Source organism: Stegastes partitus, unplaced genomic scaffold (genome assembly GCF_000690725.1).
Source record: "Stegastes partitus isolate 25-593 unplaced genomic scaffold, Stegastes_partitus-1.0.2 Scaffold68, whole genome shotgun sequence".
Lineage (NCBI taxonomy): Eukaryota > Metazoa > Chordata > Actinopteri > Pomacentridae > Stegastes > Stegastes partitus.
In genome coordinates, this window is record NW_007577799.1 from 623,879 (window position 1) to 640,627 (window position 16,749).

The 16,749-nt window shown below is 41.4% G+C and overlaps 1 protein-coding gene across 1 annotated transcript; it reads right to left on the reverse strand.

Annotated features, from left to right (window-relative positions):
• Positions 1-1,755: 1,755 nt before the first annotated feature.
• dap (death-associated protein) lies at positions 1,756-15,744 on the reverse strand. The gene is made up of 4 exons (XM_008276292.1): positions 15,539-15,744; positions 13,688-13,784; positions 7,230-7,272; positions 1,756-3,701 (listed from the first exon to the last, which is right to left on the reverse strand). The coding sequence occupies exons 1-4, from the start codon at positions 15,591-15,593 to the stop codon at positions 3,582-3,584; spliced, it is 315 nt and encodes a 104-aa protein (XP_008274514.1). The 5' UTR covers positions 15,594-15,744; the 3' UTR covers positions 1,756-3,581.
• Positions 15,745-16,749: the final 1,005 nt, after the last annotated feature.

A 16,749-nucleotide genomic window follows, 5' to 3' on the forward strand; every position in this document is an offset into this window, starting at 1 on the left:
TAAAGTCCCTCTAAATGAGACCCTCTTGGTGCTGTGGCTAATGTGTCTTTTGTACACAGCAGCCATTTTCGGATAGCCTAGAGGGATGTTGTGAACCGATATCGGGCACCGGTACCAAAAATACCAACCTCAGAGTGAATAACATCAGGATGAAGACGTTACAATGAACGCTCACGGGAGAAAACGTAAACCTACACAGCTACAAAGTGACGCTTAATATTCCAGTTTAAATTTTAAGGGGAATTTAAATAGACAAACACAATTTAGTTAAATTCAACAAGCTTTTTTTTAAAAACACTGTTAAAAATGAATAATTTTTCCCCCATTTTTGAATAGCAGATGCTTTCTTTTTGCTCTCAGCTCAGGGTTCACTACAGACAACTCCAAGCAAAAAAAAAAAACATATTTTGGCTTCTGATAGCACAAACACAGAGCCTGGCATAAACAAGAAGAGAGATTCTTCATAAAGGCGGGTATGCATAGTAGCTTAGGCTTGCATCTATCGTTTTTTTTTTTATGTTTACCTAACATCCAGTATCTTTACGCCGCTTAATCCTCACTAGGGTCGCGGGGGGCTGGAGCCTATCCCAGGCAACTTAGGGCGAAGGTAGGGGACACCCTGGACAGGTCACCAGTCTATCACAGGGCTACACTTAGAGACAGACAACCAAGCACACTCACATTCACACCTACAGACAATTTAGAATCACCAATTAAACTCAACATGTTTTTTGGAGTGTGTGGGAGGAAGCTGGAGAACCTGGAGAGAACCCACGCTGAATGGGGAGAACATGCAAACTCCACGCAGAAAGATCCCAGTGTCCCACCGGGACGCGAACCAGTGACCTTCTTGCTGCGAGGCAACAGTGCTAACCAACTGCGCCACCTTACAGTCAATCACCTAACAGCGAGTTATTATCTGTTCTGCAGTTGGATGGTCATAGTTGCATGCGAACAAATGTCTGTAGCATTCATGTTACTTGCTAACTACTGAGCAAATATTTACCAGCTGGACTTGCAATAAAGTACAATTTCATCCTTGCCGAAAGTGAGTATTTAAGTATAATTTAATCCAATTTATCACCTTCATTTTACATTCCCACAGCTAGACATGCCAGAGGTGGGTCGTATAATACATTTTTAGCAGTGTCTCACTCTTATTCTGCTCTTCCAGTCAGTCTAATAAGGCATGGCAGGGGATGAAAGGTCTGCCACACTGAGAGAACTATATACAACCATGGAGAGTCAAGGAGATTGCGTCTACTTTAATGAGGAGTTTCAGCATGCTGACAGAGGCTCGCACCAACTAAGCCTGCACTGGCTGGTTTATTGGGCTAACGTAAGCTGACAGAACACCTGGTTGCAGATGCTTGTGTAAAGATGGATTACATGCGCCAACACCTGGTGCACACTGTGTATGTGTGCGTGTTTGTGTGTGTGTGCGTGTGCTGAAGGCAAAACAGGAGACAGCTCTCGGAGAGATGCTTCTGTTTCATTTCAAAACACCACCTGAGCCCTAATCCCTCAGTGCAGGGTGCTAATTCACCACGGGACGCTCAAATGCTTTAGGTGAGGCGCAGGACACAATCCATCAAATAAAACTAGTCTGAACTTTTTCAGAGTACAAAAATATTAGAACTTTATCATGTACCTTCTCTCGAGATGAGATGGAATTTTTTTTTTTGTAGTGTGACAAATGAGTTTTCATGCGGTCATCCATAAATCCATTCAAATAAAGACAAGCTGAAAAACGTGTTGTTTTTTTGAAAGATAGTCTATATCTTTATTTATATGACAACCACACCTAATACCTAAGTCCACATAATGGCTATAGATTTTTACAATTTGAACAATTTACTCAAGAACTGAGAAAAAAACAAAACAAAAAATAAAACTCTTTCAAACTTAATTAAATTAACATATGAAATCACTCCTTCTTGGCAAGATAAATTTCTTTCTTGGAAACCTGAACATTAGTGTTGCAACAAATGACCATTGCGTGTAAGGGGATGGGTGATTAAGGAAAAGGGTGATGCGTGTATTTTTGTGTGCTGATATGTATCATTTCTATGGAAATCCTAATCTGATTTAAGGGGCTCATACAGATTTCTGATATGCAATGAGCCATATCTGCCAGAACTGTGTCAAGTAGAAACGAACGTGTTGCATTTTCCTTGATAAAACATCTCATGGCATCCTTGTTCAAACACTTGGAATGTAGAAAAATCTGCTGTCCTTTTTTTCTTCTTTTACGCTGTTCTCCTAATATGTTTCCATTTTTACCTTCATCTGACAGTTAACCATCCCACAATTTCTTGAACTGCTTCCCTGCGATGCTTTATTCACCTTGCAATCAACTCCCTTATGACTTTGAGGCTAATGTTAACACAAAGCATCCCGCAGCAAGCGGTTTCCTTTGGGTTCATTACATTTTTTGGCGGCATTTTGATTGTGTCGCAGATTAAGTGTAAATTCCATGGGAGTCAAATGAGCCTGAAAAATGCTAAAATCTAAGCAATGAGGCACTGCTGGTTGACTTTTACTGTAAAACAGGTTGCATGTGCATTAAAATGTGTGAACATTGCCAGGGACGGTAGATAGCATTACATCTGAGGCAGAGAATGGTAAGACTCTTCTCTGTTAAATAAAGGTAAGAACAAAGACATTTTTAGGAAAGTGTGGAAAAAGCTGAATAAGATGTGCAAAGGCTCAGAAGCTAATATAGACTCCTGCTTGCTATTTTCAGTCATAACACCAACAGCATGCATCAAGTAGCGTCTTGCATAATGACAGCTGCCATTACAGAGCAACAGGTTATCTATGATATCTAGAATATACATCTCTCTTTCAGGTGGGTCTTTCTGGTTTTGATATAGTGGCGAACTGGAATGCTTGTCAAAGTTGCAGGTAACCATAGCCCTTAGGCTAACTATTGGTTTATGCTGTCATGTAATTGGTGAGTTTTAGTCTCTCTGGTCTGTGCTGTACCTGTAGCTCACTGACACAACTGATTCTCACAATTGGTCTTTTTGGTTTATGGTGAAGCTAAACTGTTGTTGACTGAATGATTTGTTGATTGGTTGTTTTGGTTGGTGAAGATCATAGGTAGAAGGCTGGAGCCTGGATTCATCATCACTGTGAGGCAACTGGTTGATTAGTTGGCCTGATTGATAGGTTGCTGTGATTGGCTGGTTGTGGCGAGAGTTCCCCTAACAGACTCAGATCTGAGATCAGTTTCTCTGCTAATATTTAATCTGTGAAACAAAACCATTTTCGAAGACTCTTCACCCGTTTATATCACCTTAAGACTGCACAACTGCTCAACAATCCTTCTTAAGAAGACAACCTCAAAGTGCAGAACTGCTCGTGCAGCACCAATGCAGCAGGGGTATAAAGGGTGGGGCTTCTACGACGGCTTGTGGATTGGCATTGGGTGTCTGTTGCATGCAACGCAACAGGCAAACAAAAATTACTCTTATTATTTGGAAGAGATCTGTGCCTGGTGGGGAACCATCTTCATCCTTTGTGTTCCATTGGGAAGGCCGGCTGGTGGTGGTGGCCATGAAAGCCTGCTGCCTGGCTCACTTGCGGGGCTGGTGGATGTGCTGGTTGATGTGTTGGGTGTGGGGCAGCTTGGGGACACCAGGCTGGGGCTTCTGGTGGGCCACCTGTGCAGCTGCTGGGGTGAAGTCCTTGTCACCCTAAACAAAGCACAGCCAGTTAGTAGGTTGTAAGAGCAGAAACTGCATTCACTGTTTTGCACAAAAAGTTGACACTTATGTCGTATAGTCTACAGTTTGCTACGATTAACACCATAGCAGACCTTCCAAAGATCAGCTAGAAGGGACTGAAAAAACAAGTCCATTTTGTTCTTTATTCTCGATGGTCAACATAAAATGCTGAAATGTCATCCAGCATCACTCAATTTCTTTTGTTTTTAAGCCCATAACCATCACAAAATGCATAAGAAACACAAACACTCAGCAGCTGGTGTTCCTGCAGGTCTAGCTGCAAATAAATCCCATTTGAAATCCCAGCCCCATACTTTGGATTCTTTCCATCGTGGTGTTTACTGTACCTGTGTGCTCAAATCCCGAATCACACCATGAGAAACCCATTTGTAGATGTTTGCTTTTTTTTTTTATTTGGGAGTTGAGAAATTCTTGAGGTTGCTACCAGACAGTGAAACCTTCAACACTGTTATTGACTTTGCTGCAGACAAAATGAAGGTAACGCTGTTTGTAGCTGCACATGCAACACTTGCACTGTAAATACAAGAGTCCAATACAGGAACAGTAAGGGTTCTTTCTGAAATATTACTGTTAAGAATCTTTTGTTTTGTAGTTTGTTTCTAGAAGCAGCACTTTGTACTCTTTCCCCACTAATAATCACAATAACAAAGAGGAAATTCCCAAAGTGCACGAAGGCGACAGCATGAAGCACTCATCTGCTCCCGCTCATCTGTTCCGCAAAATCTATTATTCCAAGAAAACTGCACATAAACAGCCTCACTTCTAAATCGGATCAAAGCAGGAATTTGATCCAAGTATTTTAATTGGCAACTTGCTTCGATCACAACTGGATTCCTTCCTCCTTTTTTTTTTTCATCCTCCCTTCTTTCTTTTCCATCTTTACCTGCCAGCTTTCTTTTCTTCCTTCCTTAACATCTCAATTTCTTACACCTGCTCCCTCCTCACTCATTTTGTCCTGTGTTTTTCTCTCGCCATCGTTTTACGTCTCGCTTTCTTGTGTGCTGAGATGCGCTCGGTGAAAGAAGTGCACACTCATATTTATGGGTGTGAAAAGGAGGTTTTGCATACAGTACAGCTGTATAGGTTGAAGGTGGGCGGCGAGTTTGATTATAAAGCTGAGGAAAGCGAGTGCTTAAAGATAGTATAAAAACCACAGAGTAAACACACATTACATCGCTGTCTGCGTGACTAAGTGGATTACAGAAGGTTTTAATTCTTTCATGTGAAACACTGGATTTTAGCATTTAGCTAAGTTGCTGTCTTTGCTCATTCCGCCTCATCTGCCCAGATGTTACCATAAGTGGATGCTACTACTCCGTCATAAATATAATAACCCAACACATGGTTCCTTGATATTCTCTTTTCTTCGGATGTCCACATGGATAAAGTTATATAACCACTTTAATCAACACACCGCCTGTCTCCCTGAGCCTCTCACTGAACTTTACTCGCCCACCCCATCCTTGACTGACCCTAATCCTCTCTGCATGTGTGTGTCGGTTCTGTACTGTATGTGCGAACGTGCGCTTGGTTTTGCAGTTTGTGCGCGTCTGCGTGTAGGTGGGCACAAAGCATTTACAGTGTGTTTGTGTGTGTGTGTGTGTTTCTTTCATTTAAAGCCAATCCCACAGCTAACTGCAAGGGACGGGGATGGAATTGACCTCCAATTGCCCTTCTTCTATCTTTTGAAGCTCAAAGCTTCCCACCCAACCAGCAGTCCTACTGATGCAGAGGTATAGGAGGGAATACAACAAATTAACCGTATTACCGCGCCACACTGTGAATGGAAGTCAGGGTGATTGGCGAGGCATGTCTTCAACCTCCTTTTCACCGTTTTTCTTTCCAGGTCAAGGTGGCTCCGGATTGCTTAATTTGTTGAATTTTTCACATGAATGCAAGTTAAATGTCCAATAAAGACGTTGTCAAAAAGTTGAACAACAATGGTGGAGGATCTTTTAATTCCTTCCATGCATTTTTAGAATTAGTCTGTCAATCACTTTTTTCCCTTTTTTGTAAATATATGCATCTTTTTTCTGTATTCTGAATTGAAACTGATAGGTATTCTTCCTCCATTTGAAGAAAAAAAAAAGATGACTCATCCGTTAAGATGCACTTTTCAACCATTAATTAAATCGTGGCTATCATGAATAGACACTGTGTCAAAGAAAAATCATCAAAACAGAATTTCTCTTCCTTTCAAGGACTCTCTTTTGTTCAGTTATGATGTTTTTTTTGTGGGGTGCAGACCCTACAAAATCCTACTCTGGACATGAGGATGGAGCACATTTATGATCTGTATTTCCACCATTGCTGGGTTTGGTAGTTTAACAAAAAAAAAAGGAAGCATATTCACAATCCCATTCTGCCATTGAAGGAAAATTTGAAAGTTCATTGCCAGAAGAGGGCTTACTTTTTCTTTTTTTTTTTAATTTTAAGAAATCCCAGCAGGTTTCAAACTATATACACAGGGTCCCTCACACACTGAAGTATTTCACTTAGCTCCTAAAAGGCTTTTCTGAGGCTTTGTGCACTGCTAGCCTTTGGGTGTGATGGCAGTGATAGGGGCCGAATGGGAAGGCTAGAGGAGGATCCGGGGATAAATGGGATGTCTGCCACCTTCTGATATCACTGCAATCTTCTGCAAACAATCTGCCTGCTCTGACACACACTGACGCACACAAACACACACACGCTACCCGAAGAGTCAAGGACGCTTTTTACACACACATATACAGGCAAAAAGAATTAAACAAAAACAGCCATTCACAGACTCTGACCCCCTTTCCAAAGCGGCAGGTCAAGGCTCTAAAAGCCTACACACACACACACACACACACACACAAACAAACACACACACAAACACACGCACACACACACACACACACACACGGGGTTAATACAGTTAAAGTAATACATGTATGATATAACATAATCCAGAATTCTGCAATAAAATGAACTGCTGGCTTATGCAGAGCTTGCGATGTTCACATTGTGTTAAAACTTTATCAGAGAGGTGTGGATTAACCCCGCGGTCACTGTATATCTTCCATCTCATCTCATGTTCATCCTCTACGCCGATCATAATGTCATGCATCACGATCTTTATATTTACATTACTCTAGCACATATATATATATATATATGTACATGTATATATATATATATTAGATACAGCTTCTTCTGTTTCTCTACTTTGCTGCTTTTGTTTTGTTTTTTTTGTTTATATCATTAAGATTTACAAATAACTCAAATGAAAATAAACCCTCCACATTTGATCTCCTTTCCCCCCCTTGTCTTGGCACCGATACTCCTTCCACTTTCTTTTTGTCCCCTGCTTTTCCTCCCATCACACTTTTGTTCTTCATGAGCCTCTGCTGCTCCCCGTAGAGCTCCTGTCCCAGATATAAACCCCCTTATAATGCTTATTTCAACACTACTGGTGGTCTGTGTGTGTCTGAGAGGATGTGTGTGTTTTACCTTTGTAATCACTCCAGACACGATCACGGGGGCCTTTGGTGGACTAAAAGAGAAAAAAAGAGAACATTTTGAAGATATTTATCATTATTGGGATTCATACACTTCAGTTTGTGTGTGTCCAGTGTGCAGGTCAAAAGGTATGGCTCACTGTAAGTTTACCTATCTGGCGACATCAATTCCCCCAAAAGTGACACAGTGCCAAAATACGAACATCCCAAGTTGTCAAAACACATAACACCCACAGTCCTGACTCTCTCTGGCTGCACACACACACACACACACACACCGGATGGACCTGCCAGCAGCTTAAATAGCTCCCATTCATTCTGGCCAAACACTGGAGCTCACAGCTTCTGGATGGAAAGCATGAGAGGAGAGAGAGGAAGGGAGGGAAGGAAGGAGAAAAAAAAATGGGAGAAGAAGAGAGTTAAAGAGAAGGATGATGATGAAAGAAAAGATTTAGGTAGGGGGAGTGAAAAGAGTAGAAAAAGAATTTTGGACAAGGGAGGAGAAGGAGGGTAAAGGCAGGTCAGGGCAGATAGAGGAGGTTGGAAAGGGAGGGGGGAGCAGGGAGAACAGGGGGAGCGAAATACTTCTATAATAACAGACTGTTAGAGGAGACGAAAAGAGGATGGAGCAGCCAGGGAGGCACTCAGACACAGAGGGAAAGGGATGGGAGAAATGGACGAAGAGGAGGAGGAGGAGGAATGCGGAACCTGAGGTAAGCAGCGACCTTGACATGACAAACGAGCGCCGTCTAATTTTACGGCATCGTCACCCGCGGCAAAAGAGTACAGTTATGTTAGCCACCTTCAAAACTCCCCTCAAAGACATCAGCTGTAGCAGCAGCAGCAGCAGCAGCAAGCATGTCCGACTTATAGCGTACCTCATTAACAGCCTCAATGTGTCCAAAAGAAAAAAACAAAAAGATGAAAAGTTTCTCACACAGACTGCAATCTCAGCAACAGGATCTAAACACTTAAGAACATCTGAAGCATCTGCTGCTTACTTTTTAATATTTCACCATGCACAACCTTTTTTTATAATCATGGTCAATTAACAGTTATGGATTTTCAACACATCTGTCTAACCTCAATCTCAGCAATCAACATCTTGGCACTTGACAGCCTTCTGCTACTTATCTTAATGAGAGTGTTTACACCTTGCTATTAAATTAATGCTCGAATATGCTGAATTTCACTGATTATTCCTCGCTAGCCACTTGTCAAAATGTGAGGTTGAGAGGTTCTCTATTAGCAATTCAATTAACAAAAACGTGGCATATAACCACCACAAGTGTTCCTCGTTCAAATTAACTCCCCGCTAGTTGTGAGAGGTCTTGAAAATGGAGTTTTAAACATTTTAAGGTTACCTGAGGAACAAATGGAAAACAAATCAGCACGATAGAGAGAGAGAGAGAGAGAAAAGGTGAGAAACGCCAACAGGAGATTCACTTTGTATGTTTGACTGCAAGAACGTGTCAGCAAGTATCTGCTTTCATTACGCAGATGATAGTTCAGTGAAAAATGGCATGTTAGCAATACAGGACTCCTCATTTATTCCAGCAGGCCCTTCTAGCTGTGAGATCGCTTCTACTGGCTGGATGTTGAATGAAAACAGCCCCGTTAAGCTGCTTTTCTGAAAAACAAAATGGGGAAGATGTATTTGAACAAGATGCGTCAGAGGTATCTTTATTAGACCTTGATCTAAATACACATTTACACATATCGAAGTTTTACACCGTGTCACTGAGACGTGCCGTACACATGAACAGCAGCTGCCTCAGTTTCAATTTCAGCTGAAGCTACAGCGAGGTGCAACACAGTGGGGTTGAGGTGAACAGATATTCTCAGTTGGATGATGCGTTCACACACTGAGACAGCGTGAGCCACGATGTATCTCATGCTGGGCTGTCACATGTCTCTATTCAGCTGAATGTGTAACCCCATTGTGCAATCTGTGGCTAAATCCTGAAATAGTGAAAAAAAAAAGTCTGCCAAGTGTGAGCACAGCAATTATATACAATTATAGCACAGATGAAATAGTTTCATCATAGTTTTCAAAACGGTGCAAACTGCAACAATTAATCAATCAATCGATTAAATTATTTGAAAACTATTTTGATAATCGATTATGGGTTTGAGTAAGTTTTGAAGAAAGAAAGTCCAAATCATTTGATTGCAGCTTCTTAAATCTGAATGATTTCCAGTTTCTTTGCGGACGAAACATCTGAAGATGTCATCTTGGTCTCTGGGAAATTATAATTGACATTTTTCCCCATTTTCTGGCATTTTACAGACCAAACAACTAATTATTTATTCCAGAAAACAATCGAGAATGAAAATAATTGTTTGTTGCGGTTCTGCTCGTTACTGGGGTTGGGCTTTAAAGCAGAGGGCAGACAGATAATAAACGTCTAGACAGACGGACAGGAGTGATGGCATTAAGCCTGTCAGAGAGACAAGCACTTAACTCCTTTAAAAAAGTGTGAAACTTGTTTTAGGTCAGACAGAAAGCAAAACAACAGTGTAAGCTCTTCCCCTGACTGGCTAAACACACAGATACTATACGGTCACAAGCTGCAGACAGGCAAACATGAATGACAGGTTTTAGCCACGCTTGATAAACAGACAACAGACACTCAGTTTAAGACTTTTTAATCATGGATTAGCAAAATTGCACTACTACAAGCCCTAAGACCCTGCTCTAAATACCACACAAAAAGTATTATCCTTCAGATTATGCTACCGATACCCTTTCTTTCCCCCATCTATGCTATCTGTATGGCTAAGAGAAAAGCCATACAGAAGAGAGGGCAAAAAGAGGAAGACGCCAAAAGTGACAAACATCTCTGCTGCGGTTTTGTGTGTCCGGGAGGAGTGAGGCTGCGTTTATGGGCCGAGAGCGTCTGCAGGGGGCAGTAGAGAGCCGTATGGAATCCTAGAGAGGAGTCGCTTTGTGCCAGAAGAGGGGCAGAGTTACAAGAAAAAAAGGGACAATGAGGGAGGAAAACAGTGAAGGAGATCGAGAAAGCAAATTGTAACTAATAAATCAAACGGTGAAATGTGTCTTAATTCATCCGTGTGTTGTCTCTGTCTTCAGCTTTAAAGCCACTAGCTACTGCCGCCACCCCACCCATCTTCTCTCTGTGCTTCAGCAGAGCAGGAAGTTTGTTGCCGTGGGCGAGGTGGTGGTTGCCATAGAAACTGATGCCTGTTGCCTGTCTCCCCTCCTCCTCCTCTTCCTCCTCCTCCTCCCTCTCCTCTCAACTTTTCACCACGAGCTGTCAGCTTACTGCACATTTCACCACAGTTCCTACGTATCAAGTGTGTGCGTGCAGCGATTTAGTCAAGCGTACACGCAGCATCACCCGCTTTTTTTCCTCTTTCCTAAGTCTCTGGGACATATCCACCTCTCACCAGAATATGTAGGAGAGGTAACAGAGCAACCGACGCAAAGCTTGCAATCACCTTCAATGCATTCTTTTTTTTTTTTTTTTACAAGTTCAGCTGACGGTCTCATCCAAATAAAATGCGTCTTTACTTTAAATAGACGTTATGTGACAATACAACCAAGCGCTCACTTATTTAGCTCCTATGTGTCTCCTCCTTAAGCTTCTCCAACTTCACATTGTCACAGATAAAGACACTTTACCTGGATCTTCAGCAGATTTAGTCCTCATGCATTTCAAAAACAGATTCACCTGACAGTTTGTGGGCAAAAAGCCTCTGCTGGGTCACCAGTTTTCTCTGGCTTATGTCTCCCATCCTTGACTGTATCTCATTCTTTGCCACACTCTATCCCTTACCTGTCCTTTTTCATATCTTCATATTGCCACGGCTTCCCTAATAATCCTCTCCTCCTCGCCATAATCCCAGCCACCTATCTCTCTCTCTCTCTCTCTCTCTCTCTCTTTGCCCCATCTGTCCATCTCGGCTAGATTGGGTACGGCAGGTGTTCCCCTGACTACAACGCTTCACTGGCTGCTACTAATGCGAAATTTACCCAGTAGCCACCTGCTAGACGTCCATCAGCGTGACACAGAGAGGGACGGACAGAGCGCGCGTGAGTGAGCGATTTTTCACCGACTGTATTTACTGATGGAGTGCGGCTAGTCGGCCTCTCTTTTTGGATACGCTGACAGGTAATTTTTAGTTAAAAGATAAACATTTCACAGGGGGGGAAGGTAAAAGTGCATTTACACAGCAAGGCCGAGAGAGGTTTATCAAGCTGGAGGCAGGTTTAAAATGGGTCTTCTCTGTGATTAAAATGCACTATTTGTCTAATTTATTTACACAGCCCTGGTAATGATTCCTGTTTTTTTTTTTTTCTTTGAGGACTGCAAGCTCTAAAAGAAAATATGTGGAAGAAACTAAGTGACATAAATTCGAGTGCAACTATTAAACCCTCGATGACCTCGGTGAGGCAGTTTAGACATAAAGAATTATTATTATTATTTTATCTGTGCAACTTAAAAACCCATCCATTACATGTTGAGGAAAGGCTACAATCTAAGCAAATAGTGAAAACAGTGTGGAGTTTTTTTGTTCAATTTCTTTTCTAAATGAGAAGGTTCTGACTTTTGCACTACACTGATGAAGTTTTTATATTTATTATTATTTCATTTACAGAAGACACAATTAGTTGATTCATCAGTTATTGTTATTTTCTTTATTTATACAGGTAATCTCATTGAGACACAGTTTCTCATTCTCATGAGAGACCTGTTTGTAAATAACAACATTTAATACACAATGAGTTAAGTGCCAAAAAATGACCAGTTTGCTTATTTACATTTCCAGCAAATGAAACTAGAATAAAAAGCTACATTTCTCTGTTTTATATCACTGCTGACTGAAGATATTTGGATTTTGGACTCTACAAAATATCACATTTGCCTCTCGGAACATGTGATGAGTATTTTCAGACATGAAACAACACACTGATTGTTTGAAAGTCAAACTCAATGGAAATTATTGTTAGACTCGAGTTGTTTTTTTTGTTTTTTTAGATGTACAGTATGACTCCACATCCCCTGAAACAACATGACAAAATAAGGAAGTTTGAAAGCCAGGAATGGCCGTCCACACCCTGATCCGTGTCGATTACAACTCACAAGAACCACAGTCTAACGTCTCTATTCGTCTTGAGTATTCTTTCTCTCTGAAGTGGGACTTCACCCTTAACACTAAGAGCCGAGCCCGCGTGGTATTTTTGTGGCTCTGTTATCTACTTGACCTCACTTTTCACTGTTGTGTTCTGCCTATTACGACCGCTCATCCTGACACCATGGAAAGAGGAACAAAAGGAAATGATTTATTGCCACAGACAGGCTTGATACTATTCCCGCTTACAGCAAAAACACTCAAAGAACAAACACGGCGCACGAGGAACATGCGAGATATAATTTGTCGCATGTATAAAAGTGCACGCGGAGAAAAAGTTCCAACGGTTGGTGATGTTCTTGAACCCTGCTCACTGCTCTATACTGCTTGTCACTTCCCATTTATCACCTCTCATTAACACACACACACAGACACACACACACGCTAACTGCTGGATCGTGTGAATATGCCACCTGTACTGATATGCACATAGCTGACGGGTCCTCATGAATACTGAGCAGACACACGAGGGCGGAGAAGCCGACACCGCTCGCAGAATTACATTGAAAATTTGCAACAACGCGCGGCACCTCCGTCAAGTGACCTCAGCACAAACAACACGCTCAAGCGACAAAAGCCGAACATGCTAATTTGGAAACAGAACAATTATTGTTGCCGGGAAAGCGAGCCAGTGTGATGTAAAACATGCAAACCAAGGCTGTTTATAGCAAACAATAGTGACTGCTGAATAGGCTGTTCAAGTTAATGCTGTAATTATGCAGTAATTATGTTGTTTACTGAATTAGCTGGCAGAAGTACACAAAAAAGTGTGCTGCAAAACTGCCTACAGTATGGCCTTACAGAAAAGTGAAAGCTGCTAAATTGCTTGGTTGGCAATTTGCAAGGGTGTGTGTTTGTGATTACCAGCTTACAAATGGCCACGGCTCTGCGTCACCCTGACAGTTGCTCAATCTAACTGTTATGTATTAACATCAGACTTGTAAAACGACTGTACAGACACGGCGAGGCACCATCCCTCCCAACACTGGCACACCTTTTCGTTTTGTTTTCTTAATTGCATTTCTGTTCAGCTGTATTGTGCCTCTTTGTATTCATTTTGTCTCTGGTTGTGTTTCATCTGTGTGAGTCCCTGTGGTCATTCTGCATTTATCTGCTGTCGTTTACGTCTCTCTCTGTTGTTCAAAGTTTCTTTGTGGTTGTTTTGTATCTCGTTGTGGTCTTTTGATTGACTTTTCAACCACAAATGTTAACAGCTACTTCAAACAGAGTTCCGAGCCAGAGTACACCTTTTGACCCCTTCGGTTTGCTCAAACCCTTCCATGAGTGTGTTACCTGCTGCTGACGTACTCCTCGTCGTCATCTTTCTGCGGTGGTTCTGGAGCAGCGGCTGCCTGGTGTTTCTGCACTATCCTCATGCCTCCTGCCTTCACTGCAACACACACATGCAGGGATACACACGTGTAGTGATTACCACAGCAACTCGGGCAGTTTGTTGAAAGACCTCCAATTTTGTGATAGAATTTTTTTTTAAAGCAAGAAAATGTAAAAATCACAGAAATTGATGTCAAGCAAAACATCCATCCATCCATCCATCCATCCATTATCTATACACCACTTAATCCTCATGAGGGTCGCGGGGGGCTGGAGCCTATCCCAGCTGACTCAGGGCGAAGGCAGGGGACACCCTGGACAGGTCGCCAGTCTATCACAGGGTCAAGCAAAACACTTATGCCATTTTTGGAAAGTCTGGAGAAAGATTTTCCTTGCTGCTTTGTTTGGGATTAACTGGAGAGGCTCTTGGCGTTGTTAAACTGAAAGGTGTGTTGGATGGACGGTGCAGGGTGGACACAGTGAATAATGTAAAAGAGAATTGTTTTAAAAAAAAGAAAGAAAATTGTCCTCGTCTGGACAGAAATATTCCCAACCCAATGCATTTTTACAATTACATTAACATTTTTACTTATCTTTGCTAGAATCATGCTTTGCAAACTAATCAGCCATATAAAGTCTTTTTATGTATCATCATCCATGAGACAAATAACAATTGGAGACGGAAGAGAATTATTTGTTCTACACTCGCCAAGTCTCCTCCCTTTTTGCCACCCAAGTCCGATTTTTTTTGAAAGCTTTCCCAAACTGTTTAAATTACTTCCAAGCAATGAATGGAAGTGGTGCCATTTTTTGCATTGCTTGAAAAAGAAAACTATCTGCATTGTAAAGTGATGAATGCTGACCTGAGCCAGACACACAGTTTCCCTGTCGAGAAACGTTACTCTGTGTCAGAACGAGAAGGGGAATAGAACTTGCTGGTAAATTTCTGTCGCATAAAAGATTTTGGTGTTCATTTAGAAAGCCAAACTTGTCTGTTTTCATGATAAAAATGTTCATGTATTATTATTTTCCTCATCTCCCTTCCTTGTTTTCGTTCACGTATGAAGCTTTTGTGTAAATAAAATCCAATTTTTAAGTTGCAAAGTAGGTTGTCTGCTCCTTAACCGAAAGGTGAAGGTTAAAACGACTGTCATCCTGCCTAAGTGTCCTTAAACAACATTTGTAATCCCTCACAACAGCTGCTCTGACCTCTGGCTCCACTGCTGAGGGGCTGTTAACAGAAAGAAGCCCCCCACATGACCATACCTGCGTGTTAGTTGCAGACTGTGTACCTTGGGCCTCCCATTGATTACAGGTTGGGTGCGAGGGCCGTCGCTTATCTTACTGTGCTATCAGTCCAGCAGCTGCTGTGGCCCAGTGCCACACTGCTCATGTCCACGTACACTTTATGTGTTTTTTTCCTCAGTCCACATCCACAAGCCTGGAGCCTGTGACCTCCACGTCACCACCCAGCAGCCATCCACTGCAACACTGTTTACTAAAAGCTTTACATTGGTCTGAGACAATCACCAATCCTCACAATATCACCAGGTTTTATGTTGTTGCAAGATCTCACCCCAATCAGGAAGTAAAAGGAAATGTGCGAAACTGACTAATATGGCACGTTATACTACATGCAATCTGGACAGCGACAACACGTTATAGTCTCCCAGTGTGAGGGTTGCATAAGTATTGATCACCCTCACATCATCGTGTGATGTGTTCTTTTAGTAGGAGACTCTACAGAAAACAAAGGCCTCCAGGTTGACAAGAAGCTCCACAAAAAAAGCACAGTCGCACACTGAGCTTTACCTGCAGGGGGATGTCCGCCTTTGGTTTCCATTTTCTCCTTCGGCGGCGATGACATGTCGGCTCTGACCTGGAGTCTGGCAGCAGAGAGGGAACCGGAGCGTCTAACAAACGAATTCCTGCTTTATTCTGCCTCAAATTGTGGGCTACGCTTCAGTATGGATCGTCAACGTGGCTTTTTCCTGAGCATTGTTTGGAAACGGTGCGTGATGACGTCACGCGCAACCGTAGGAGGCGCGCTGACGTCAGTCGTGTAGTTGAAATATTTTTTAAAACCCCATATTACTAATTTAAAAACGTTTAAACAAGCAATATGCAAATTACACCTTCTAAAAAAAAAATCAACATTATTTTTGATTAGTATACACAAGCGATAACAGATACTACTACTACTCGTACTAAACAAACAAGCATACTCACTCTGACTTCCATTCCTCTTTTTTATTCTGTTTTTACTTTTGACATCTTTAAGTTTTATATTGTTAATGTGAATGTGTTTTAACTTTGTTACTTTGTACAGTGTCCATAGGTGTTTTGAAAGGCGCCTATAAATAAAATGTATCATTATTACTACTACTGTAGTATTTTTTTATGTAGGCTATATTGTTGTATACTTCTGATATATATATATATAAAAATATATGTATGTATGTATGTATGTATGTATGTATGTATGTATGTATGTATGTATTTATGTATTTATGTAAACATTAACTGCAGCCTTTGGAAAAAGAATAATGTGTTGCACTACTCCTAAATCTGAAAAAATCATGTTTTTCAAAGGATGATCGCCTTAACAATCCTTCTGCACAAAATTGAGAAGCATGTAAATGTTTGAATTGCTGGAAAGAGACAGGTTCCATGTTTATTTCCTGATTTATCTCATTGCCAACTATTGAAAGCTTTTCTGCGTTGATTTCTTGTACACAAACTGTCATATACAGTTTTCTTCTGACAAAAGAAAACTTACCTGCACAAATTTGAAATATATGCGTGGGTGACAAATCTGTGCCATACACAGAGTAATCATGTTATTTTGTCAGCAAACCAGAGTCATAATAAAACGTTAAAGGCTTTATGACCACAAACGCTGAATCTAAAGGTCTAACTGAGTTCATGAGCTAATGTCTAACCTAATTACTATGTAAACGTTAATTGTTGGAATAGACACCATAGCTTTCCAGTTTATTATTTATTGTACATATCACTAAAAG